Raw genomic sequence first — 19,726 nt, 5'->3', positions numbered from 1 at the left:
ACACACTAGCAGATTGCCTCAGCAAAGTTTTTTGCCTCTGCGAGTAGTATCTAAATCAAGTAGCAGCAGCAGGAGGTTGTTAGACGTTTGGGGGTCATCCAACAATTAACTCATTTGTATCAGAGCACAATAAAAAAGTCAAAATTTTGTTTCATTCTTCAAAGCAAGTTCAGATCCATTCAGGATGCCTTTCTGTTTAAATGGGATACAGACCTGCCATATGCCTTTCCTAGCAAGAATGGTGAAGAAGCCACTCAAAGGCCAGGTGCATTTTATTCTCATTGCTCCAGCATGGCCCAGGCAAGTGTGGTTCTCATACCTTGTCAGGTTGTCAATCCACCAACTCCCATGGAATCCAAACCGATTCTACTAACTCAAGAAGGGAGTCCTCTGTTATCCAAACTTCTTCTCTCTCAACTAGACAGCATGGATATTGAGTGCTTGTTAGTCTCATCACTGTCACTGTCCAAGGAAGTTGAGGAGATTGAGATTTTGGCCAGGAAGCCATCCACCAGGAAAGAATTTTAAACAGAAAAGTTTAAATAGAAAAGGTCTTTATCTTGGTGTTAAGCCGGCTCCCTGAACCCATATGCCTGATCTCCAAAGGATCTATATCAGTACTTATTCTCCCTCGCCTCGTTGGGCCTCAGTATGTCATCAGTTAAAGTGCATCTCAATTCCATTGTTGCTTACCATGATCAAGTGGATGGCAAGCTATCTCCATTCATCCTCTAGTATCCAAGTATGAATGGCACATGAGACCTCTAATTGCCAAGCCACCGGTACCATGGGATGTCAGCGTTGTCTTGGTACAACTGATGAAGCCATCTGACTTACTATTAGAATCTGCTTCCTTACTTATCTGGAAAATGGAGTTCTTAGTCTCCATTAGGTCAGCTAGAAGAGTCAGTGAACTACATGCAGGTTTTCCACACTCACCTCAAGTTTCTGTCAAAAGTAGTTTCAGCCTTTCATCTGAATCAAGCCATTGTTTTGCCAATATTGTTTTCAAGACCGCATGCACATAAGGAGAAGGCCATTTACTGGTCTATAAAGGGCCTTGGCAAATTATCTGAAGAGAACTCAACCATATCATCAAACTTCTCAACTTTTCGTCTCTTACAATCCTATCAGACTGGGTATAGTAGTTGCCAAAAACATCTTGTCTAAATGGTTAGAGACTATATTACACATTGCTATGCTCTAGCTGGCCTCCAGATCACAGACTCTGTCAAGGCTCATCAAGTAAGAACCATACCTACCTCAGTGACACTCCTAAGAGCCATATCCATTGACAACATCTGCAGAGCTGCAACCTGATTGTCTGTCCAGAGAGTAATGAGACATGAAGGCATGAACTATTTACGAAGAAGTGACAACAATTTTGGGCAAGCAGTTTTGCAAAGCCTGTTCACCCATTAGTCTACGCTCCACAGGGAAGGGGTGGATCTGGGTTGCTTTTCAGTAAGTGCTCTGCTGCAACCCTCAGTTTGGAACACCATACATTCATAGCTAATTTATCCCTGCTTATTGATATTTGCTTACTGTAACAGGGTTCTCCATAGTCAGCAGAATGAATTAGGCATGCTTAATACCCATCCACATCCTTGGAGAATCAATTACCTAACTAAAGCTAAGCTCTGCAAATAAGGGGCTTATGAGGCAGCGCACACACAGGAACTCCCATGCAAGTCAGTTTGATGTCATCAGATAGCATTACCTACATATTATGGCTAATTTCTCCTGCTATCTATAGATAAAGCAATTTGCTTACCGTAAACAGGGTTATCGTAACATGTACTTGATGTTTCATCTCAAGATGTTTCTTGAAGTTCTAATGCGAAATTAATTTAAAAAAATACTTTGAGTAGAAACCTATGTTCCTTCCTTGTACTGGAACAGGCTCTATTGCATTGGCTGGGAATAGGATTGATGGTTCTTGCTGCAGACGTTTGATTTGATCTGTAACGAGCAGAGCCTCCTTGGAGGACTGTTTAGGGGAATGGATTTGAAATTTAAATGGTACCCTTGCAGCATAATCTTAATACCCAACAATCTGTTTGTTATTAAAGACCATGCAGGAATGAAGTGTTGAAGTCTTCCCCCCTCCATTGGAAGACTGCCTAAGACTAACTGGGAATTCTCTTTGATGTGGAAGTCAAAAATTCTGATCTGATTTGAAAAAACTGCACACTGACATGCTGTCTGGGCTGCTGCTGCTTTTGCTGAGGGTGCAATTATTAAAAAGAATACGGTTGGTATCTTTGCTTTGAATAGTACAGTTTTAATACTGAGGCTAAGGCTTTTAAAGAGTGCTCCATCTTTGCCACACAAAAATCAAAAGCCAAAGGTACTGGTTATATGTGAAATATCAGAAAAGTACCCACCCACAATAAAAAAGTAACTTCAAGGATTACATATTGGTGCAAAACATTTACATGCTTCCACTTTGTGTTATTTTTTATGATTTGTTATATGGAGGGAAAAGGCTTCAGAAACCAACAGGACAATATATTGCCTCAGTGGTCTGGCTTCCTAACCATGAGTCAAAAAACCTTCATTCAAATGTGACTAACAAATATCTGCCAATACAGTAAAAGTGTGCCAAAAAAATCATCTTAGCTTATAGATCCTAAATGTCTCCATGTTCTGGCTGTATAGCACAATGCATATCTATGCATATAACCAACTGCATATATCTCTCTGACGATGGCCAATGTTTCACCAAAGAAAGGCTGCGTCATTTAAACTGATGTAGTAGACAAGCGTGTTACTTACAAATGGTGTTATGTGAGCTGGTGAACTTCAAATCATAGCGCTACTTCGCAAATGGTAATTTAAAAACACTCCCTGTCTTTTCCTCCATATAACAAAATTATTAAAACAACACAAGAAAGTGGAAGCATTTAAATGTTTTGCACCAATATGTAATCCTTGAAGTTCCCCCTTTTTTTTTTTTTTATTGTGGGTGGGTACTTTTCTGATATTCCATCGTTGCCACAACAATGATCCTTAAGATCTGTTTCTTTCACTTTTTCTCCAAAGAAATTATCTCCTGTACACGGACCATCTGCAACTTTTCCATCTACATCTTCAGGGAGCCCTGAAGCTTGAAGCCATTCTAGAAGCAGCATCACAAGTCTCATAGGTCCATCTGATGACGCGATTATTACATTCTTCAGCCACACAGAAAGCCAATGTGAAACGCTGCTTGAAATCTGTTAAGGCTCTTGAATCGTGTCCTGCAGATTTTGTATGCCAGAATACATATACTGCACCACGTATAATCGATGTACACCTATTCTAGAACTTAACATGGCTGATTGGAAAACCTTTTGATTTGCCGTGTTACCTCAGGGAAGCATCAGAATGCGTTTTAGATCTTTTTGACTTTTTTTTTTTAAAGCTGATTCTACCACTACTGATTGGTGGGGTAGTTGGACCTTGTGATAGCCTGGACTAAACCTGACACTTGAAATCCAGGGGTTTTTCTTTTAGAGATTGGCAATTTTGACAAAGGTTGTGTCACATCCTTTTCTGAAGTTCTTGTTGTAGTCTATGTATTGATACTGCTCCACTTTGCTTCCGAAGTTCAATAAACTAAAGATGTCCTCTCTAGTTTCCAACTCTTGGAATAGGGGGAAAGAATCTCTTTAGCCACCTTTTGTATATTTAAAAAAAACAAAACAAAACAAAAAACTCCAAACAAACCAGGATATGCCCTATCCTCAGGGGGAGACAAGCTCCTAGATAGAGCTTCCCCAACCTGTCCTGGAGACCCCAGACCCGGTTGGGTTTTCATGATATCCACAATGAATATGCAAGACAATTTTGCATGCTGCTCAGTACACACAAGTTTACCTCATGCATATTCATTGTGGATATCCTAAAAGCCCAACTGGCTGTGAGATCCTCAGGACAGTTTTGGAAAGCCCAGTCCTTGGAGGTTGTGGAGAGGGATAATGTCGGAAAGCCAAGAGAGTCTTCATCATCTGAGTGGTGCCGAGGCGAAATAAGTTTCAGAGCCTTCCTGTGAATCAAAGTATTATAGGAGATTCCTTTGATCTTGCCCTCTCCTAGATGAGGGTGAGTCGTGAAACTTAGGCTCTCATAACGTTTTCTCCAGCCTGAAAATGTGGAATAGCAGACTGACTTTCCATCTTAGGTGTCAATGCCTCTAAAATGGGAGACATCTACTCCAAGGGAGGACGTGGCGCATGTCAGTAAAAAATGTTTTATAAAATTCATCCACATCTCTCTGGTCAGTTATGGGAAGAACCATCCAATTCAGGAACCACAATCAGAATTGGAGAGCTTTGATTCTGTTGATTTCTCTGTGCCGAAAACCGACTCTCTGGGCCGAGAAGGTATCTTCACAGGAGATGGCGCCAAAGAGATTGTGCTGAAAGTGAAAGCCCCTGTGCCAGTGTGGCAACATACGAACTTCAGTGCCAAGGCATCATTGACCTTTCGTTACCAAGACGTTTTGGAGTCATGGTGCCGATTATGAGAGGAATGCGCCTTTTTTTTTTTTTAATTTAGGCAACAGCCTCTGGCACATAGAATGCTTCACCTTAACTGCTGAGGTAGAAACCTGAGATTCAAAAGCCTCCTGTAACAAATAACCTCTCAATTTTATGGCCTTTGATGAAAAGCACGCACAGGCTGCGCAGTTATGACCATCATAGGAAGGACAGAGACAGATTGGTTGTGCTAATCAGTGACAATCGTCCTTGAAGAGCAACCAAGTTTGTCGCACCCTGGTTTGTTATTCACCAGACTGATGCTAAATCAATCTTGAAACATTTTTTTTCCTATCTTCATATTTTAATTTTTTTTTTTTTTGAGGAGACTCCAATGAAAAATACAAGAATGAATAATAAAAGAAAAAAGCCTAAAGGGAAAAATGAGCAGTTTAGGTAAGAGAACAAAAAAAGATGTCCTTTTGCACTAGAGGAAGGAAAAAGGCTATGCAGGAAACCCCGTGCATGCTCAGAGAGACCTTCCCTTTCAGAGTTCTGAGAGAGTTGCCTTGGCATCAGTGGATGACATGTGGCTGATATTTGTTCTGCTTTTTCCACGGAGAAAGATTCCAGACGGGATACTAAGATTCAGAATATGCAAAATGTGAATAAACAGCATAATAAAAAAAAAAAAAGTATTTGTACCTTAATCCCCTTTGCAACTTTGTAACGTCCAACTAATTACTACTAATATGAATTTATATTAAAGATGCAGGAGGAAAATAGTCATGAAAACAAAAAAACACTTCAGGACCAGGATGAGATTCTACAGAAGAGAAAAAAAACAGGGAAACCAGGCAGAGGACGGAGAGGGGCAGCGGGAGAGAGAAGATAATTATTTTTGCATGCTGTCTTCATGTGAAGCCATAAAGTAATAATATATTTCCTAGTCCAGGTTGAGGTTAACTGCCTTATACTTCTGTGCAATCTCAATAACTTGCAAACTCGGTAGAAAGGTACAGCAGAAATTATTAGTAACAGGTGCACATTTGACTGGGGTTGCAGGGAGCAGTAAATCACTTTCGCAAAGGCTCTCGATAAATCTGGAAAAAGTTACTAACGCTTTGGCAGACTAACAGTGCTTCCTTGAGTCACTGATTTTGGGGTGGGGTGGGGGGGAAGGGGGTAGTCTGCTACTCGCACATAAGGACATACCATACACACACACAAATACATCTGTTCTCGATCCAATGAAGTTACTGTACAGTAAAAAAAAAATAAATAAATAAAATTCTTGGCCATTTTAGCAAGTTGTCTGACAAAAATGTTCCATCATTCACTCTGCTTTCTGGAAGGCATAAGTCGACTGGATTGTGCTTTTTTTTTCCCCTTTTACTTCGGGGGGAATTCTGCACAAAAATGTTAAAAATTCTGCACACAATATTGCAAAATTCTGCATACTTTTATTTATTTGTCCATACACAATATAATCACTGTCTCTGAGTCATTAATTTAAAATGCAATATGGAAAAAAGCAACTCAAAGATGCTGACTTTTATTTATTTTTTTTTTTTGAGGAAAAATTCCCCCATCTTAAGGCCCACCCTTTGCTCTCTCTCTCCTCCCCCCCCCCCCCCCCCCCGTTGTCAGATTTGAACCCCTTTTATCTTTCTCTATCCCCTGGCTTAATGCCACCCCCTGCCCAGCTGGATCCCCTAGTTCACTCTTGCACCCAGGTCTCTGCCCCCCTCCAAATCCCCAGCTCTCTCTCCATCCCCTCTAGCCTCAAAAGCCCTCCAGCTTTCTCTATCTCTCCCGCCTACCCCACACCAAGATGTCAGCCCTCCCCCGCCCAAGTTCTGACCCCAGCTTTCTTACTCTTTCCCAGCTCTCTCTCCGTATATGCGTCCTCACTCCGTTCTCGCTCTCTTTCCGTCCCTACCCTCCCCGTGCTCTCTCTCTCTATGCTACCACTGCATCTCAACTGTTATTTCCCTCTTCTGTCCCCGACCACGCACTGCACCCTCTTCTATCTTCTAGGCCACTGATGCAGCAGCCTTCGTCTTTTGGGTTGCGCAGTCCTACAGCCACCACGTTTATCTTCAGGGCTGCTCGGCCACCACTAACGCCAACTCCCATCTTCAGGATTGTGCAGCTGCCAACAACGCTACCTCGATCTTCCAAGCCCGCTGACTCCACTTCGATCTCTAGGGGCCCACTCAGGTGAAGCTATGGCTTCCTGCTTCCAAACCCATGCAGACAGATGCTGCTGGCTCCTGCACAATAAATACAGAATTCTGTGCAAATTCTACCTCGCATGGAATTCCCCCCAGATTACTTTTTATACCAATCAATGAAGCAAAAAGTTATCTTTTTATTCCTGAAGACATAATTATTTCTGGTAGCTTTGTTTATTACCATTAGTCCATTTGTTCCACATCAGGAAGGGGAAACACAGCATCGCTTTTGCAGAAGGATGAGGAGGGTAATTTTCAAGGGTAAATAGTGATTTACGAGCGTTAAGTTGGCTGCCCAAAAACTGCCCCCCCCCCCCAACCCCCATCTGCCTAAAGGTGTGCATGTTGTGGAACGACGCATGTACTTTTATAGCCACAACCGGGGTGGGTGTGGGAAGGCACTCCCAGGGCCGTGTTTTGGGAGGGGCTTAGAAAAATAGTACAAGCACGCCTTTGCGTGTTGTCCTACCCGTGCAAAAAGCCGGTGCAGACATGCGTGGCTGCAAAACAGCTGCAGTGGGAACACATGGGCTGATCTGTTGTAAAGTACCCGTGGACTCTGTGCCAAAGAGGAAAGTTTGAACATTGCCTCCAAAAATAAACAAAACCTGGTCCTATAGAATCTTGCTTGAGAAAACATTTTCATTTGTACCCAACGGGACGAGCTTCTTTGAAAAGAAGCAACCAGATGTAGTGAAGAGTTTTTCCCATTTTCTATCAGAAAAAAAAGCTTAGCGTATCTGATCCAATGTTAAGACATTTTCATATTGCTTTCTCTCCCCCTCCCCATTATATCTTTATTGAATTATACATTCAAATACATTGAATATTTGAAAGTAAAACAAGTTATACAATCAATAGATTACACAAAATCCAGAAAAAAAGGAAATAAAAAAATTAAATTGATATGTAGTCCTTCCTTGGGGGTTCCAGAAACACTCTCTGAGATCATAGACCAATTATCAAAGGAAAAATACAGACATGTAGAAAAATTAAAAAAGACCTAGCACAATTAGAATACCTTATCAATAATCTAAACCGCATGTTAGCCAAGCAGTGATTATCATCAGTCTCCTCTCTCTTAGAATCCAAAAAGGTTCTAAAATTCACAGGATCTATAAAAACATCTTCCAAACCACTAGGAATCAAAACACATTTACAATGGATGCTGTGTAAGACAAGAAGCACCAAGAGAAAAAGCCCCAGTACACGTTGCCAAAAATGTCTTCCTGCGCACCTGAGAGGGCTGAGACAGGTCAGGGAAAATCCATTCTCTTTGTTCTTTGAATAAGACTCGGTGATTACGGAAATAAAGATGGAGAGTATTATTGGGGTCTTGAGGAAATGTGAAGCCCTTGAGAGGACCTCTTCTTCAGACATCTCAAGAAGTCCAGAAACATCTAAACTAGCAAAAGAAATGTATACCACTCTTCCATCTTCTACTCCCCCTTCACAAATCTTCTATGGAAGATAAAATATTTTTATTGATTAGGGGGAAAAGCAGCTTCAGGAGCTTGCAAACCTTCTGTCACATAAGATTTAAACAAATCCAAGGGAGATGAAAATTTAATCACAGGAAAATTCAATACTTGGAGATGTATTTTCCCAATTCTCCACCCTTCTATGAAGCAAAGTCTGATATTTAATCACATTTACTTGTATTTCTTTGACCTGTTTAATCTTAGTCTCAACAGAAGCCAATTTATTTTTAACTTCAGCCCCCCCTTGCATCCTGTACACAAAATGTAGAATTTATGCCCACAGATAGAGTGACTAGGGCTGAAACAGATTTTTCCAGGGTTGATACTGCATGCTAGAGGCAATCTACAGTCACTTCAGCAGGTCTATCTAGAGGAGACCTCATCTGCAAGGCAAAGATCCAGAAACCTCTACTGAGCCCAAAGTATGCTCCTCCAGTTCCACCAGATGCTATTTCAGGGGAGCCAATGACCTCATCCGCACCATGAAGAGGCGAGCTATCGTCTCTCAGCTCCTGGCTAATTATATCCAATGCGGGAATAGGTCAGAGGGCATCTGACAACGTTCTTGGAGCACAGAGAAGGTGCAGGAAGCCTTGGTGATACTCTACTTCCCGCATCAATTCCTGGATGCTTCCATACTGGGCAGTCATTGGGGCTAAATGAATCCTCTACTGCCAGCGGGCTTGCCATCCCAAAGCTAGCCAAGATGGACCCACCTTAAGCACTCAAGGCAAGACAATTTGATATTCTAAGAGCAGCGTCTGTCAGAGCACAGACGGAGGCAAAGCAGAACTCCTGCCTCTCACTGCCCCTTTTTATTTTCCCATCTACACTTAAAGGATAAAATATTAGGGCAATAAAAAAAACAAAAAACTGAGGAACGCAGGGAGTTCTAGTGTCTTGCTTCTAGTTTCGGCAGCCATCTTGAACATCCCTTCCTATTGCTTTTAACACGAGTTTATACATGACAAGAAATTCTGCTATTGCCATTTACCTGCCTTCATATTTTAGACTCTTATATCAAACATGTGTGAGGTTTTGGCAGTGCTGATGTTCAGCTTGTATTTTTTCTAACGCCTCGCTAACCGCTAAATAAACTGCGCAGAGTTAAGAGTTAAAGCAGGGTTAGAAGGAAAAACATGTACGGTGAGAACTGTAATAACCTTTGCTCTAATTTAGCTAAAGCAAATTCCTAAACTGGTTCAGGCTAGAATTGGTTTTTAGCTAATGATAGCATTCTTAGAGAACTAGACTTCTTGCAGTTTCTAAATTATTATTCATGATGTTACTAAATCTACTGAGTTACTGATAATATATAGAGTTATTACTGGATAGAAGCTGACATCATGTTAAAAGACCACCCAAAGTGCAAAGCACCAATTATTAACTTATATTAATTAATAAGGTACTGCTCAATATTATGCAAATTAAATGATATATTGGTCTGTATTTCCTGATTTCTTCAGATTCACATATTATTATTATTATTATTTATTTCTTTTGTATACCGACATTCGATCGAAATATCACATCGGTTTCCAGATAACAGGTTGAATAGGGCGAGAACTGCCCTATTTTACATTGATCTTGCCGATCTCCTTACATGTAAGAAATAGAGAGAAATAATACGGAGTCATTAGGTATGCTTACTGTTTAAAGAAGCTAGCCTGGGAGATTTGCTAGGGCTCATGGAGTGCCCTAATTCTGGCTGTTCCAACATATCAAGTCATCTTTTCATTCTTTCAATAGGAAAACCATTGGTTCATGGCCGGGCCCCTCAGTTAATTAGACGAAGGATCCTGTTAGGCACTTTATATTTTTAAAATTTTCTCTAAAAATCACCTGACATCAGTAAGGAGGGCAATAGTGAACGACCTTTCCATACAGAGCGTAGCATTTTACTGTTGGAAATACGGGTTTTGATTAGTGCCCACCCTAATTCTGCCCACACCGTAAAGAGGCATTGCGGGTTATGCGGTGGGGTAGGTAAAGGGCAGGGGGTGGGACAACACACGTAGTATTTGAAGGGGGAGGCAATAATCAAAGGCAAAAGCAAGCTTGTACATTTTCTTTGATTACTAGTGGAGTTTGCAGCAACACTGGTAGTTGGAATATTGTCCCCTAAATCTCTGTATGCTTTTTACAGAAAACCCTGATTTAAAAAAGTGATATTAAAATAATTATTTTTTTTCTCTGATGTACTGAGGGCATCGCCTCTTTAAAGTCTTGGGAGCTGGCCCATCAGAAACCATAAGAGAATGAGGTGATAACTTGATTAAAAAGCTCCTGCAGATCGCAGATGAATATTATAAAACACAGGACAGTGTGTCCACAAAACTGACATTCGCATTCTGCAAACGATTACTCAAGTCAGGATGCTCGTGTTTTGGGATCTTCAGGTCCTGAGCTTGTACCAATCGGTAAAAAAGGAACTCATCTGGTCAAGCAATCAAGATTCAAGGCACCATGAGGGTTGATGTAAAACCTGCATCTGAGTGCGGGGATGGGAGTAGGGGAAATAGTTTAAAATACAAACCTTCACTTTCAGCTGCTTCTGAGCGGTCCGGTTTGCTTTCTTTCCGCGATCCTTCAGCTACCTTCACAGCAACCGCTCTGCAAATGGCGCCAAATTTACGCTCCAAAGAGCGGACACCTGCCTCCCTGGTGTACCTGGCAGAAAAGGACGCAGCAATTTTATTCCTGTACACAGCGGCTTCTGTAATGAGGGCCAGAGGCAGAGGGATAAAACATGTTTTTTTGGTAAATAAACAAATAAATAAATAAAAAGGTCACTGCTGTTGTGTGCCTGAAACCTTAGGTGCAAGAGCATGGGGACCTGCCATAGTTCCATACAGCAACACTGTATACAGTCCACTGCAACCTTCCATTCAGAAGATGGCTGCACTTTCAGTGACTGACTGTGGAAAGTTTTGAAAGGAAGTTGTTTTGCTCAAACATACTACAAAATGGCTCGGTGGCTACACATGCAAAAAGAGCCTTGCATTACACTTTGCTGGATTCCCAACGACTTGGCAAAAATATATGGTGCTGGCACTAATATAACAGAATCGAGGCACACTGGTGAAGGCCTGGTATCAATAACCTACAGTTTTGTCAGTCGTGAGCTAACCATTTCAACAGATGTTGCGGGATGATAAATAGCTCTCCAATCTCTGTGCATCCCAGCTGCTTAGATTCCTCCTGGCTCAGACTTTGCTTTTAGCTTTTTCATTTATGGTTTTCAGCAAGTTACAAGAACAAAAAAAAAAAAAAAAAGTTAAATAATTCAGACTGCAGCTGGAGCAATCAAAAAAATGAGACATCCACATACTTCTATTTGTTCCTCTGGTTTCTGTTTTATTATAGACAAAATATATCTTGACATTTTGAAATCATACTGTTAGCCATTCTCTGCAAATCAATTATAGGGCTAATGAATTCTTCAATACTATATTTCCTGACACAAAATGAATAACAGACACTCTATTCCAATACCTACTATTGTAAAACATTTTTCTGAATACATTTTTCTCTCCTTTAATACCTCTACCTTGCCTGATAGCTTACCTGGTAATAAAGGTACCCTTTTCTGGTTCTATTGGCTGCAGGGACATATCCTTTTAAATATTTGCCTTCAGCACTGTTCTACTGCCAACAGGCGTTACACATAGTTGACATAAAGACAAGGGCACTTGGACCAAAATTGGCCCATCTAATCTGCCTATTGATTTTCTTCTACTTTGGATAGATGAGCTTGCAAATTTCCCGTATGTAATGCAAAACTAATAGCCCTTCCCGTCTTTTTACCTGACCTCTCAACCCTTATACATCACAACCCCCCTATAACAGTCCCAAGAATGCTCAAAATCTGTCAAAAGTGCTGGCCTTCACTACCTCTTCAACAATGATTTTTAAAAGACCAATAATTCACCCAGGCTCCCCTTCCATGACTTTTTATCGTTCTGCAATAAACCCCATAGCTAATAAAATCACTGAGACTGTTGTCCAAAAACATCTTGCCTCACCATGCTCACTGAAGCTCAAGTTTAACAATGGTCCCTCCATGTAGGTTATCCTAGGCTTCTTGGAAGCCAAAGGTAGTCCTACCAATGCTGTTTAGGATTGAAACTGCCACTCTGGGCTGCTATCCCTTTGTTTACCATTATCGTTGCCACTAGGGATCCTGTGTGCTTATCGGATGCTTTTTTTGAATTCTGTTTCGGTTTTTGTCTCTGCTACCTCCCTCCAGTAGTCCATTCCATGCATGGGTAACTGTAAAACAAGTCTGCTTACCGTAAACAGTGTTTTACATAGATAGCAAGATGAATTAGCCATTATATCTGGCACTGCCTTGTGAGTCTCCTTGGTCATATCGGAGCTGAATCTAGCTATGTAGTTCACTCTCCAGGGAGGTGGGCAGGTATTTCATGGCTAATTCATCATGCCATCTACTGAGAACATTTACGGTATGCATAGTTGCTTTTTCCATCAATAAGTAGACTGAATTAGCCATTACATGTGGGTTGTTCTGAGCGAAGGGTTACAGCGGAGTGATTGCTTACTAAACAATCTGGACTCCACCATGGACAGTGGACTACAGCTAGAATAGACTGCGCAAAATTTAGCTGTCTTTTCCCAAAAGCTTATCCAGACAGCAATGAGACATAAATGTGTGGACTGAAGACCAAGTCACAGCTTTGCAGATATCTTCGATGGGAACTTGTCAAAGATGAACAACAGAAGAAGCCATAGCTCGTACTTGATGTGCTTTGAATCTGTAAGTTGTAATCCTGCCAAAATGTAGCAGTGATGGTTACAATCAGCTAACCAGTTGGATAGAATTCACTTGGTGACAGCTATCCCCAGATGCTCAGGGTTGTACAAGACGAGCAACTGGTTGGTTTGATGATATAATATGCTACGGTCCTTTTACATTCCAGAGTATGGAGGGCTTTTCACCCTCATGCGCGTAGGGCCTTGGGAAGAAGGTAGGTATTACTATGAATTGGTTGGATTGGAAAGCTGAAACTATTTTTGGTAGAAACTTAAAATGGATGGGAAGGACCACTCTGTTGTGATAAAATTGTAGATATGGAGGTAGTGGATGAGAGCTTAGATTTTGCTAACTCTTCTCGTTGAAGTGACTGCAACGAGGAAAATAATTTCAATAGAAGCAGACTCTAATGGCTGAAAAGCAGGCTTCATGAGTTGAAAGAATATCACACTGAGATCCTATAGAACAGAAGGTTTCTGTATCAGGGGCTTAACCTACCAGAGACCTTTCATAAAGTGAGATTCAAGCAGATGAGTGGAGATCAGTTTGCTGTCCAGCAAAGTGTGATAGGCTGAAATGGTGCTCAGATGGACTCTCATTGAGGAAGTGGTGAGGCCTGAGTTAAAGAAGTGAATTAGGTATTGAAAGAGCTACAGAAGCTCACATGAAAAGGGATCTAAATCACGCTACTGGCATAAGATATAAAATATTTTCCATTTAAAGGCGTAGTTTCTTCTGGTTGAAGATTTTCTAGACAAGATTAATAGGTCCTCGATTTCACTGGTAAACAAATTTCTGGGAACATTTTGTTTCCTCCACAACCTTCGGTGAAACAAGTAGATTTTAACAAGCTGAACACAAATATGCATTTATTATATCTGTATCATGTACTGTTTGCCAGAAAAGTGCGATGTACATTAAGCATTGTTACGTGTCTGTAGCGGCATAAGTTATAATGGCAATGTTGGCACCAGAAAACAAAACTAAAAATGTTTTGCTGCACATTTTCATTTGTAATCACTGTCCTACATTTCGCGGATGAGAGTCCAACAATAGTCACCAAGCATGGAGGGGTTCCATTTGCCTTGATACTGTTTCTCCATTTTGACAATGTCTTGATGTAACCTTTCACCATGTTCGTCACTCACAGCGCCAAGGCTGTCTGGGAAGAAGTCCAAGTGGGATTGAAGAAAATGTATCTTCAATCACATGTTGCACTTCATCAATTTGTATGCCTGAAGCAGATTTTCAACCTGGTCGACATAGTCTGCTGCCTTATAGTTGCCTAGAAAGTTAAGAACGACATTCTTGAAGGCTGTCCATGAAACACGTTCTGTACCTTGCAGAAGACCATCAAAGTGGCTGTCCTTCATCACAGCTCGGATTTGTGGGCCAATGAAAACACCTTCTATGTGTCGTCATGGAAACAAGTTGGAATCTTGCAGCCAAGCTAGGGCTTGCCCGAGCAAGTTCTGGCATGATCAGGCAGAGTTTCTTGGTGTATTATAAAAATGTTAGTCTCTGTTACATGTTACATTGCTTATGGCCGTCAAAAATATGACATGAATTTTAAAAATCATAAAAACTACTGTCCAGCAAGAAAATATATGTACGCGAGATTATGTTTTAAAATTTCACAATTATTGTAACAAAATTGGCCGTTTCTCAAAACCTTACGTGATGTACAAATTTCGAAGTAATATCTGTGATCAGCATCAAAAAAACTATTTGGAACACCAAAAAGTCTGAAGGAAACAAAAACTTTGTTTACCAGTGTTTTCGATGATAAATGGAGCTGCACAATCACTCTGTGCTCAACATCCAAGCTGTGCGGTTGAGGGTTGAGAGACTGGGATGAAAGAGCGTGTTTTCAACCTGAGTCAGAAGAGCATAATCTCCCATATACTTCTAGGGTCAGAACTGCTAGAAAACTTGACATGATATGCATAACAAGTTGGTCTGGGCCACAGGCTCAGTCTTGAAGGACTTTCTGCACTGTTTTGGCTATTAGGGGTATCAGGGGAAAAGCATACATAAGGCTTTGACCCCAATCGATTGAGATGTTTTCTGTGCTAGTCTGTGATCACTTGGTAGAATGGAGCAAAAATGACTTAATTTTGTATTGTGCTGTAATGCAAACAGGTCCACTGCTGGTAGACCCCAAAAGAAAGTTTGTTTGCTGTAGAGACCACTCATGAGGTTGAAATATTCTGCTCAGGTGATCTGCTAGAATGTTGGAAACTCCCAATAGATAAGTGGCCTGAAGGATCACTTGACGTCGTTCTGCCCAGTTCCAGTTCAGCAGAGAAGTCATGGTCCCGTTCCCCCCTATTTGTTGATACAGGATATGGCAACCTGACTGTCTGTTTGAATTAAATGCTCCTCCCTCTGAAAAGTAGGAATGTGGTGAGAGCATTGTGATATTGCTCTTAACCTCAGGAGACTGATTTGAAGACTTTCCTGAGAAGACCAGATTCTCTGGGTGCGGAAGGGTCACACATGGGCACGCTAACCTCTGCTGGAAGTGTCCGTAGCAAGGACGAGCTGATAGGGAAGTGGAGCCCCATCCCGGGGCACGTGGGGGGGGGGTCATAAACACCACTAACTTCCTTGCCACTGGTGGTGTGATCCGCACTACTGAAGAGAGGGGCTGTGTAAGTTGATCCCACTGAGATCTGAGACCCCCACCAAAGATGATGGATGTGAAGATGGTTCAGGAGAATTATGTGGATGGCCGCTGGCATATGACCCAGTAGTATGAAAAGCTGCTTGGCTGTGGATCTTGGAGTGGACAATTGCTGATGGAGCAGCAAGGCCATGGTGGTCATTCTGTCAACAGGCAGGAATGCTTTCTATAGTGATGTATCTATGCACGCCCAAATGAACTGGAGGCTTGTGCTGGTTCCAGGTTTGACTTCTCAAAGTTTATGAGGAATCCTAAGCTGTGTAGGAGGTGAATCGATATGTTCAGTGACTGGAGAACCACTTCTCATGTGAGCTGTTATCAGCCAATCATAGAGGTATGGGAAGACTTGTATTCCCTGGCAACGCAGATGTGTTGCCACTACTTTGAGGCACTTGGTGAAGACTGGGAGCAGAAGATAGGCCGAAAGGAAATACTTTGCATTGCATTGGTAGTATGAAGAGTCCACTTGGAATTGTAGAAAGCACCAATGTGAAGGATGAACTGAAATGTGAGTATAAGGTCCTTAAGATCCAGGGCACACATCCAATTGCCCTGTTGAATGAATGGAAGAATTGTGCTGAAGGAATTCATCATGAATTTCTCCTGGAGGATATTCCTGTTGAGATATCTCAAGTCCCGGATAGATCGTAGTCTCCCTGATTTCTTGGAATGAGGAAGTATTGGGAATAGAAACCTTGTGCATGTTGGGAGGCAAAGATCATTTCCACCACTTGATGCTGAAAAAGCAATTGTACTTCCAGGTAGTTATGGGGTAGATAAGATGGATCCAAATAGAGAGAAGAATAGAGAAAAAGGGATGGGGGCCAGGAGAAATGTAACAGGTACCCATACTGTACAATTTTAAGAACCCAGGAATCCTTGGTTATTTGGTACTACGTCTCCAGTAAATGTTGAATTTATCCTGTAACCGGAAGAGAAGGGAAAGGCTGGGCCTGCTGTGTGGTTTTTGGTTAATGGGAGTTCACATTTCCTAGGTCTGGTCAGAAACAGCTATTGATGCTGGATCAGAAGAGGTGGAAACTGGTACAGCTGAAAAGCTAGTAAGTGTATGTGGAAATAAGAGCGTTTGTATGAATAATATGGATGTTGTGGCAGAACAGGTTGCTCTGGCGCCATCAAAAGAGACTGCACTGCCACATTTTGATCTTTAATCTGGGAGACCGTTTCTCAGAGCTTCTCTTTGAAAAGGTGGTCTTCCAAGCACAGAAGGTCCAATAACTTTTCATGGATGTCCTTGTGGATCAAAATTGCTTGTAACCATGACATACGGTACGCTCCAATGCAACGGAGCGTGCCATATGTCATGGAGGAGGTACCTTCTTCTGCATCTAAGAAAGGTTGAGTACAGATGTTCCGGTCAGAAGAACTAAGAATGATTTCAGCTTTTGAAGACAATCAAGGAGGTATTGAAACAGGCAGAAATGATGGATAATGATAAGGGTGGAAAACAGTACTCTGGAATATTATTTTGCCAAAACTGTGATTCTTACCCAGCAGGGAACTGGAGTGAAAGCTTGATTTCTTTGCTTTCTTCATCACAGATTCCATTACAACTGACTGGTACAGCAGGTGAATCACACCAATACCTGGTGACTGTTGGACCCTATATTTGAGGTCTAATTTTGGAGCCAAAGGGGTACATGGAATCAATGTTTTCCACAATTCCATGAGCAGGACCCGTTGAGGTCACAACCAACTATGGACCAAGCTTTGTTCTCACAGATTCCTATCTCGACTGAAAGAGGCCAGTTAAACTGAATATCCCCCGAGGTTAAGACTCTGATCAAAGGCCTGGAACGAGTGACAGAACAAAGACCTACTACAATGATTGATAGCCATCATCAGACACGTCGCCTACTGAAACTAATCATCAGACATGTGGGCCCTTCTTAGGCCTAATTGGATCTTAAGGTGGGAGGCGGTTCCAGGGAAAATTAAGGTGGGCATCAACTGGTTCGGCAGCAGCTGTGTCTAGAATTTTGAGGATCCCAAGCAATTCTGTTCACGAGTCTTTATGAAAATTAACTCCTTCAACTAATGATGCCACTTATGCTTTGATGCAGAGCGGCAAGCAGAACATGATCCCATGGTCTCAGCTTGAGTGAATGGGGGAGTTTTTGATAAACTTCTGTTCAAATTTTTTCCAAAGGTGGCAGACGAAACTACACTACAGGAAGATCTGCAACTGAAGAGAATTATGCAGTCCTTCCACGCACAATTCCCTAGAGTGCTGTAAGCATGGGGACATCTGTCTGCAGGCTTCGCAGTTATTCTGGTCACGGTCCAGTCTGAAGCAGTAGTAATACAGTTTGTTGCCATTGGTAAAGGGCATGATTTTGCCACAGAGGCAGCTTTTAAATCCACTCAGAATAGCAGATTTGTTTCTTCAGGCCCGACATTCTGTGTTTCTGAAGTGAATATTTTCTGTCCTTTTCTTTTTCTCCTGGGTTAGTAGCACTTAAAAGTGCTGTTGTGGGGCAAGCAGAAAAAAGCTTTTTGAGTGAAAAACAATATGTTGAGAAAAAAATTTGAGGGAAAGAAAGTACACGTGTGCTTCAGCTTGGGGGAAAAAAAATGACTCAAGAGGCTCACGAGGCAGCGCCATAGGAAACCTTGCACATGCTCAGTAGAGCTCAAAGCTTTACAAGCTTGGAGAGAGAAGTCCGTTCGGTACACCAGATGACATCACCAACATCTAATTGTTAACTCAGCCTGCTTATTGATGGAAAACAGCAGCAGCCACAGTCTTCCTTCCCTCCCCGAGTTAACGTGCTGCTACCACCACATACTGAAACCCTGTCAGCCGCACCAGACAGGAGACTCCAATATAAGCCTGCTGTACAGTGGTGCTCTACATCATAGGGCCAGCCCAAAAAGTTAAATACAAACTAAGATCACGACAAATTACAAATCTGAGCTTGCCCTACAGATAATTATAAAGAATTGCGTCCATTCTTTAAAGACTTTGCCCTGTCAGTCTTGCATTGCAAATCACAGATAAAAAATATCACTGTTCTAAGTTGTGCCACTGAGAACAGCAGGCATTCTACAGTAGGGAAGATGATGGGCCACATTACTGATCACAAGATCCTCAGGGGGGGGCTATATTAGCCATTTTCCATCTGGGGAGCCCACAGTGCACTCCTCTCTTGCCCTCTGCCACCCACCCCCATCTGCCTCATCTCCTCTCTCTTGGCTTCCTCTGGCTACCCACTCCACCTGTCTCCACTGAACAGTTAATTATTTTTTTGGGGGTGGGGGGAGCGAGGAGGAGTGAAAAATGCAATGGGAGCAGAGCAAGATATTAATTCCAATTCTCTTGATGCCACTAACTAAAAAGTAGCCATGTATTTATCAAACTGCTAACACACGAGACATTTTAAATGTCAATAAAACAAATAATTTTAGATAGAAAAATGAATTCCACAAATTTGCCCCTGCTCAAACTGGAAGATCAGCTAACTGAAATACATCCTGTTACACATGCACGCGATCTCGGAATTATTACTGACAGTGAATTGAATTTTAAAAATCACATCTCCACAAAAATTAAAGAAGGTTATCATAAGCTAACACTGAAATGTCTAAAACCCCTTCTAAATCATTCTGATTTTAGAACAGTACTTCAGTTCCTGATATTTGCAAATACAGACTACTGTAATTCGCTTTTACTTGGCCTTCCACTATCTATAATCTGGCCATTGCAAATTTTGCAGAATTCAGCTGCTAGAATTTTAACAGGTACTAAGAAACAGGAACACATTGCCCTGATTTTATCTTCCCTACATTGGCCACCCATAAAATTTCGAACTGAATACAAAATTGTATGTATTTTACATAAAACCATCTTCGAGGAGCAGACTGATTGGTTAAATGCAGCTATCAGACTTCACTCCCCCCCAACGAAACTTACGTTCAGCTAATAAAGGTTTACTAAGTATCCCCTCAGTCCAATCTGCACATCATTGCCAAGTAAGAGCTCGTGCAATATCACTAGAAGGCCCAAAGATATGGAACTCGCTCCCAAATGAACTACGGTTACAATCAAACAAACATTTTCAGAA

At 41.6% G+C, this 19,726-nt stretch overlaps 1 protein-coding gene across 1 annotated transcript in view; it reads right to left on the bottom strand.

The window, feature by feature from the left end:
• LONP2 (lon peptidase 2, peroxisomal) overlaps positions 1-19,726 on the bottom strand; it is a 241,528-nt gene that overhangs the window by 106,776 nt on the left and 115,026 nt on the right. Inside the window, exon 11 of the mRNA XM_029608478.1 lies at positions 10,718-10,851. Coding sequence (XP_029464338.1) covers positions 10,718-10,851 — 134 coding nt within the window. The remainder of the gene's footprint in view (positions 1-10,717; positions 10,852-19,726) is intronic.

This window comes from Rhinatrema bivittatum, chromosome 7 (assembly GCF_901001135.1).
Source record: "Rhinatrema bivittatum chromosome 7, aRhiBiv1.1, whole genome shotgun sequence".
NCBI lineage: Eukaryota > Metazoa > Chordata > Amphibia > Gymnophiona > Rhinatrematidae > Rhinatrema > Rhinatrema bivittatum.
Note: the sequence above shows the minus strand (reverse complement) of the source record. Positions and strands in the feature narration are given on the sequence as shown.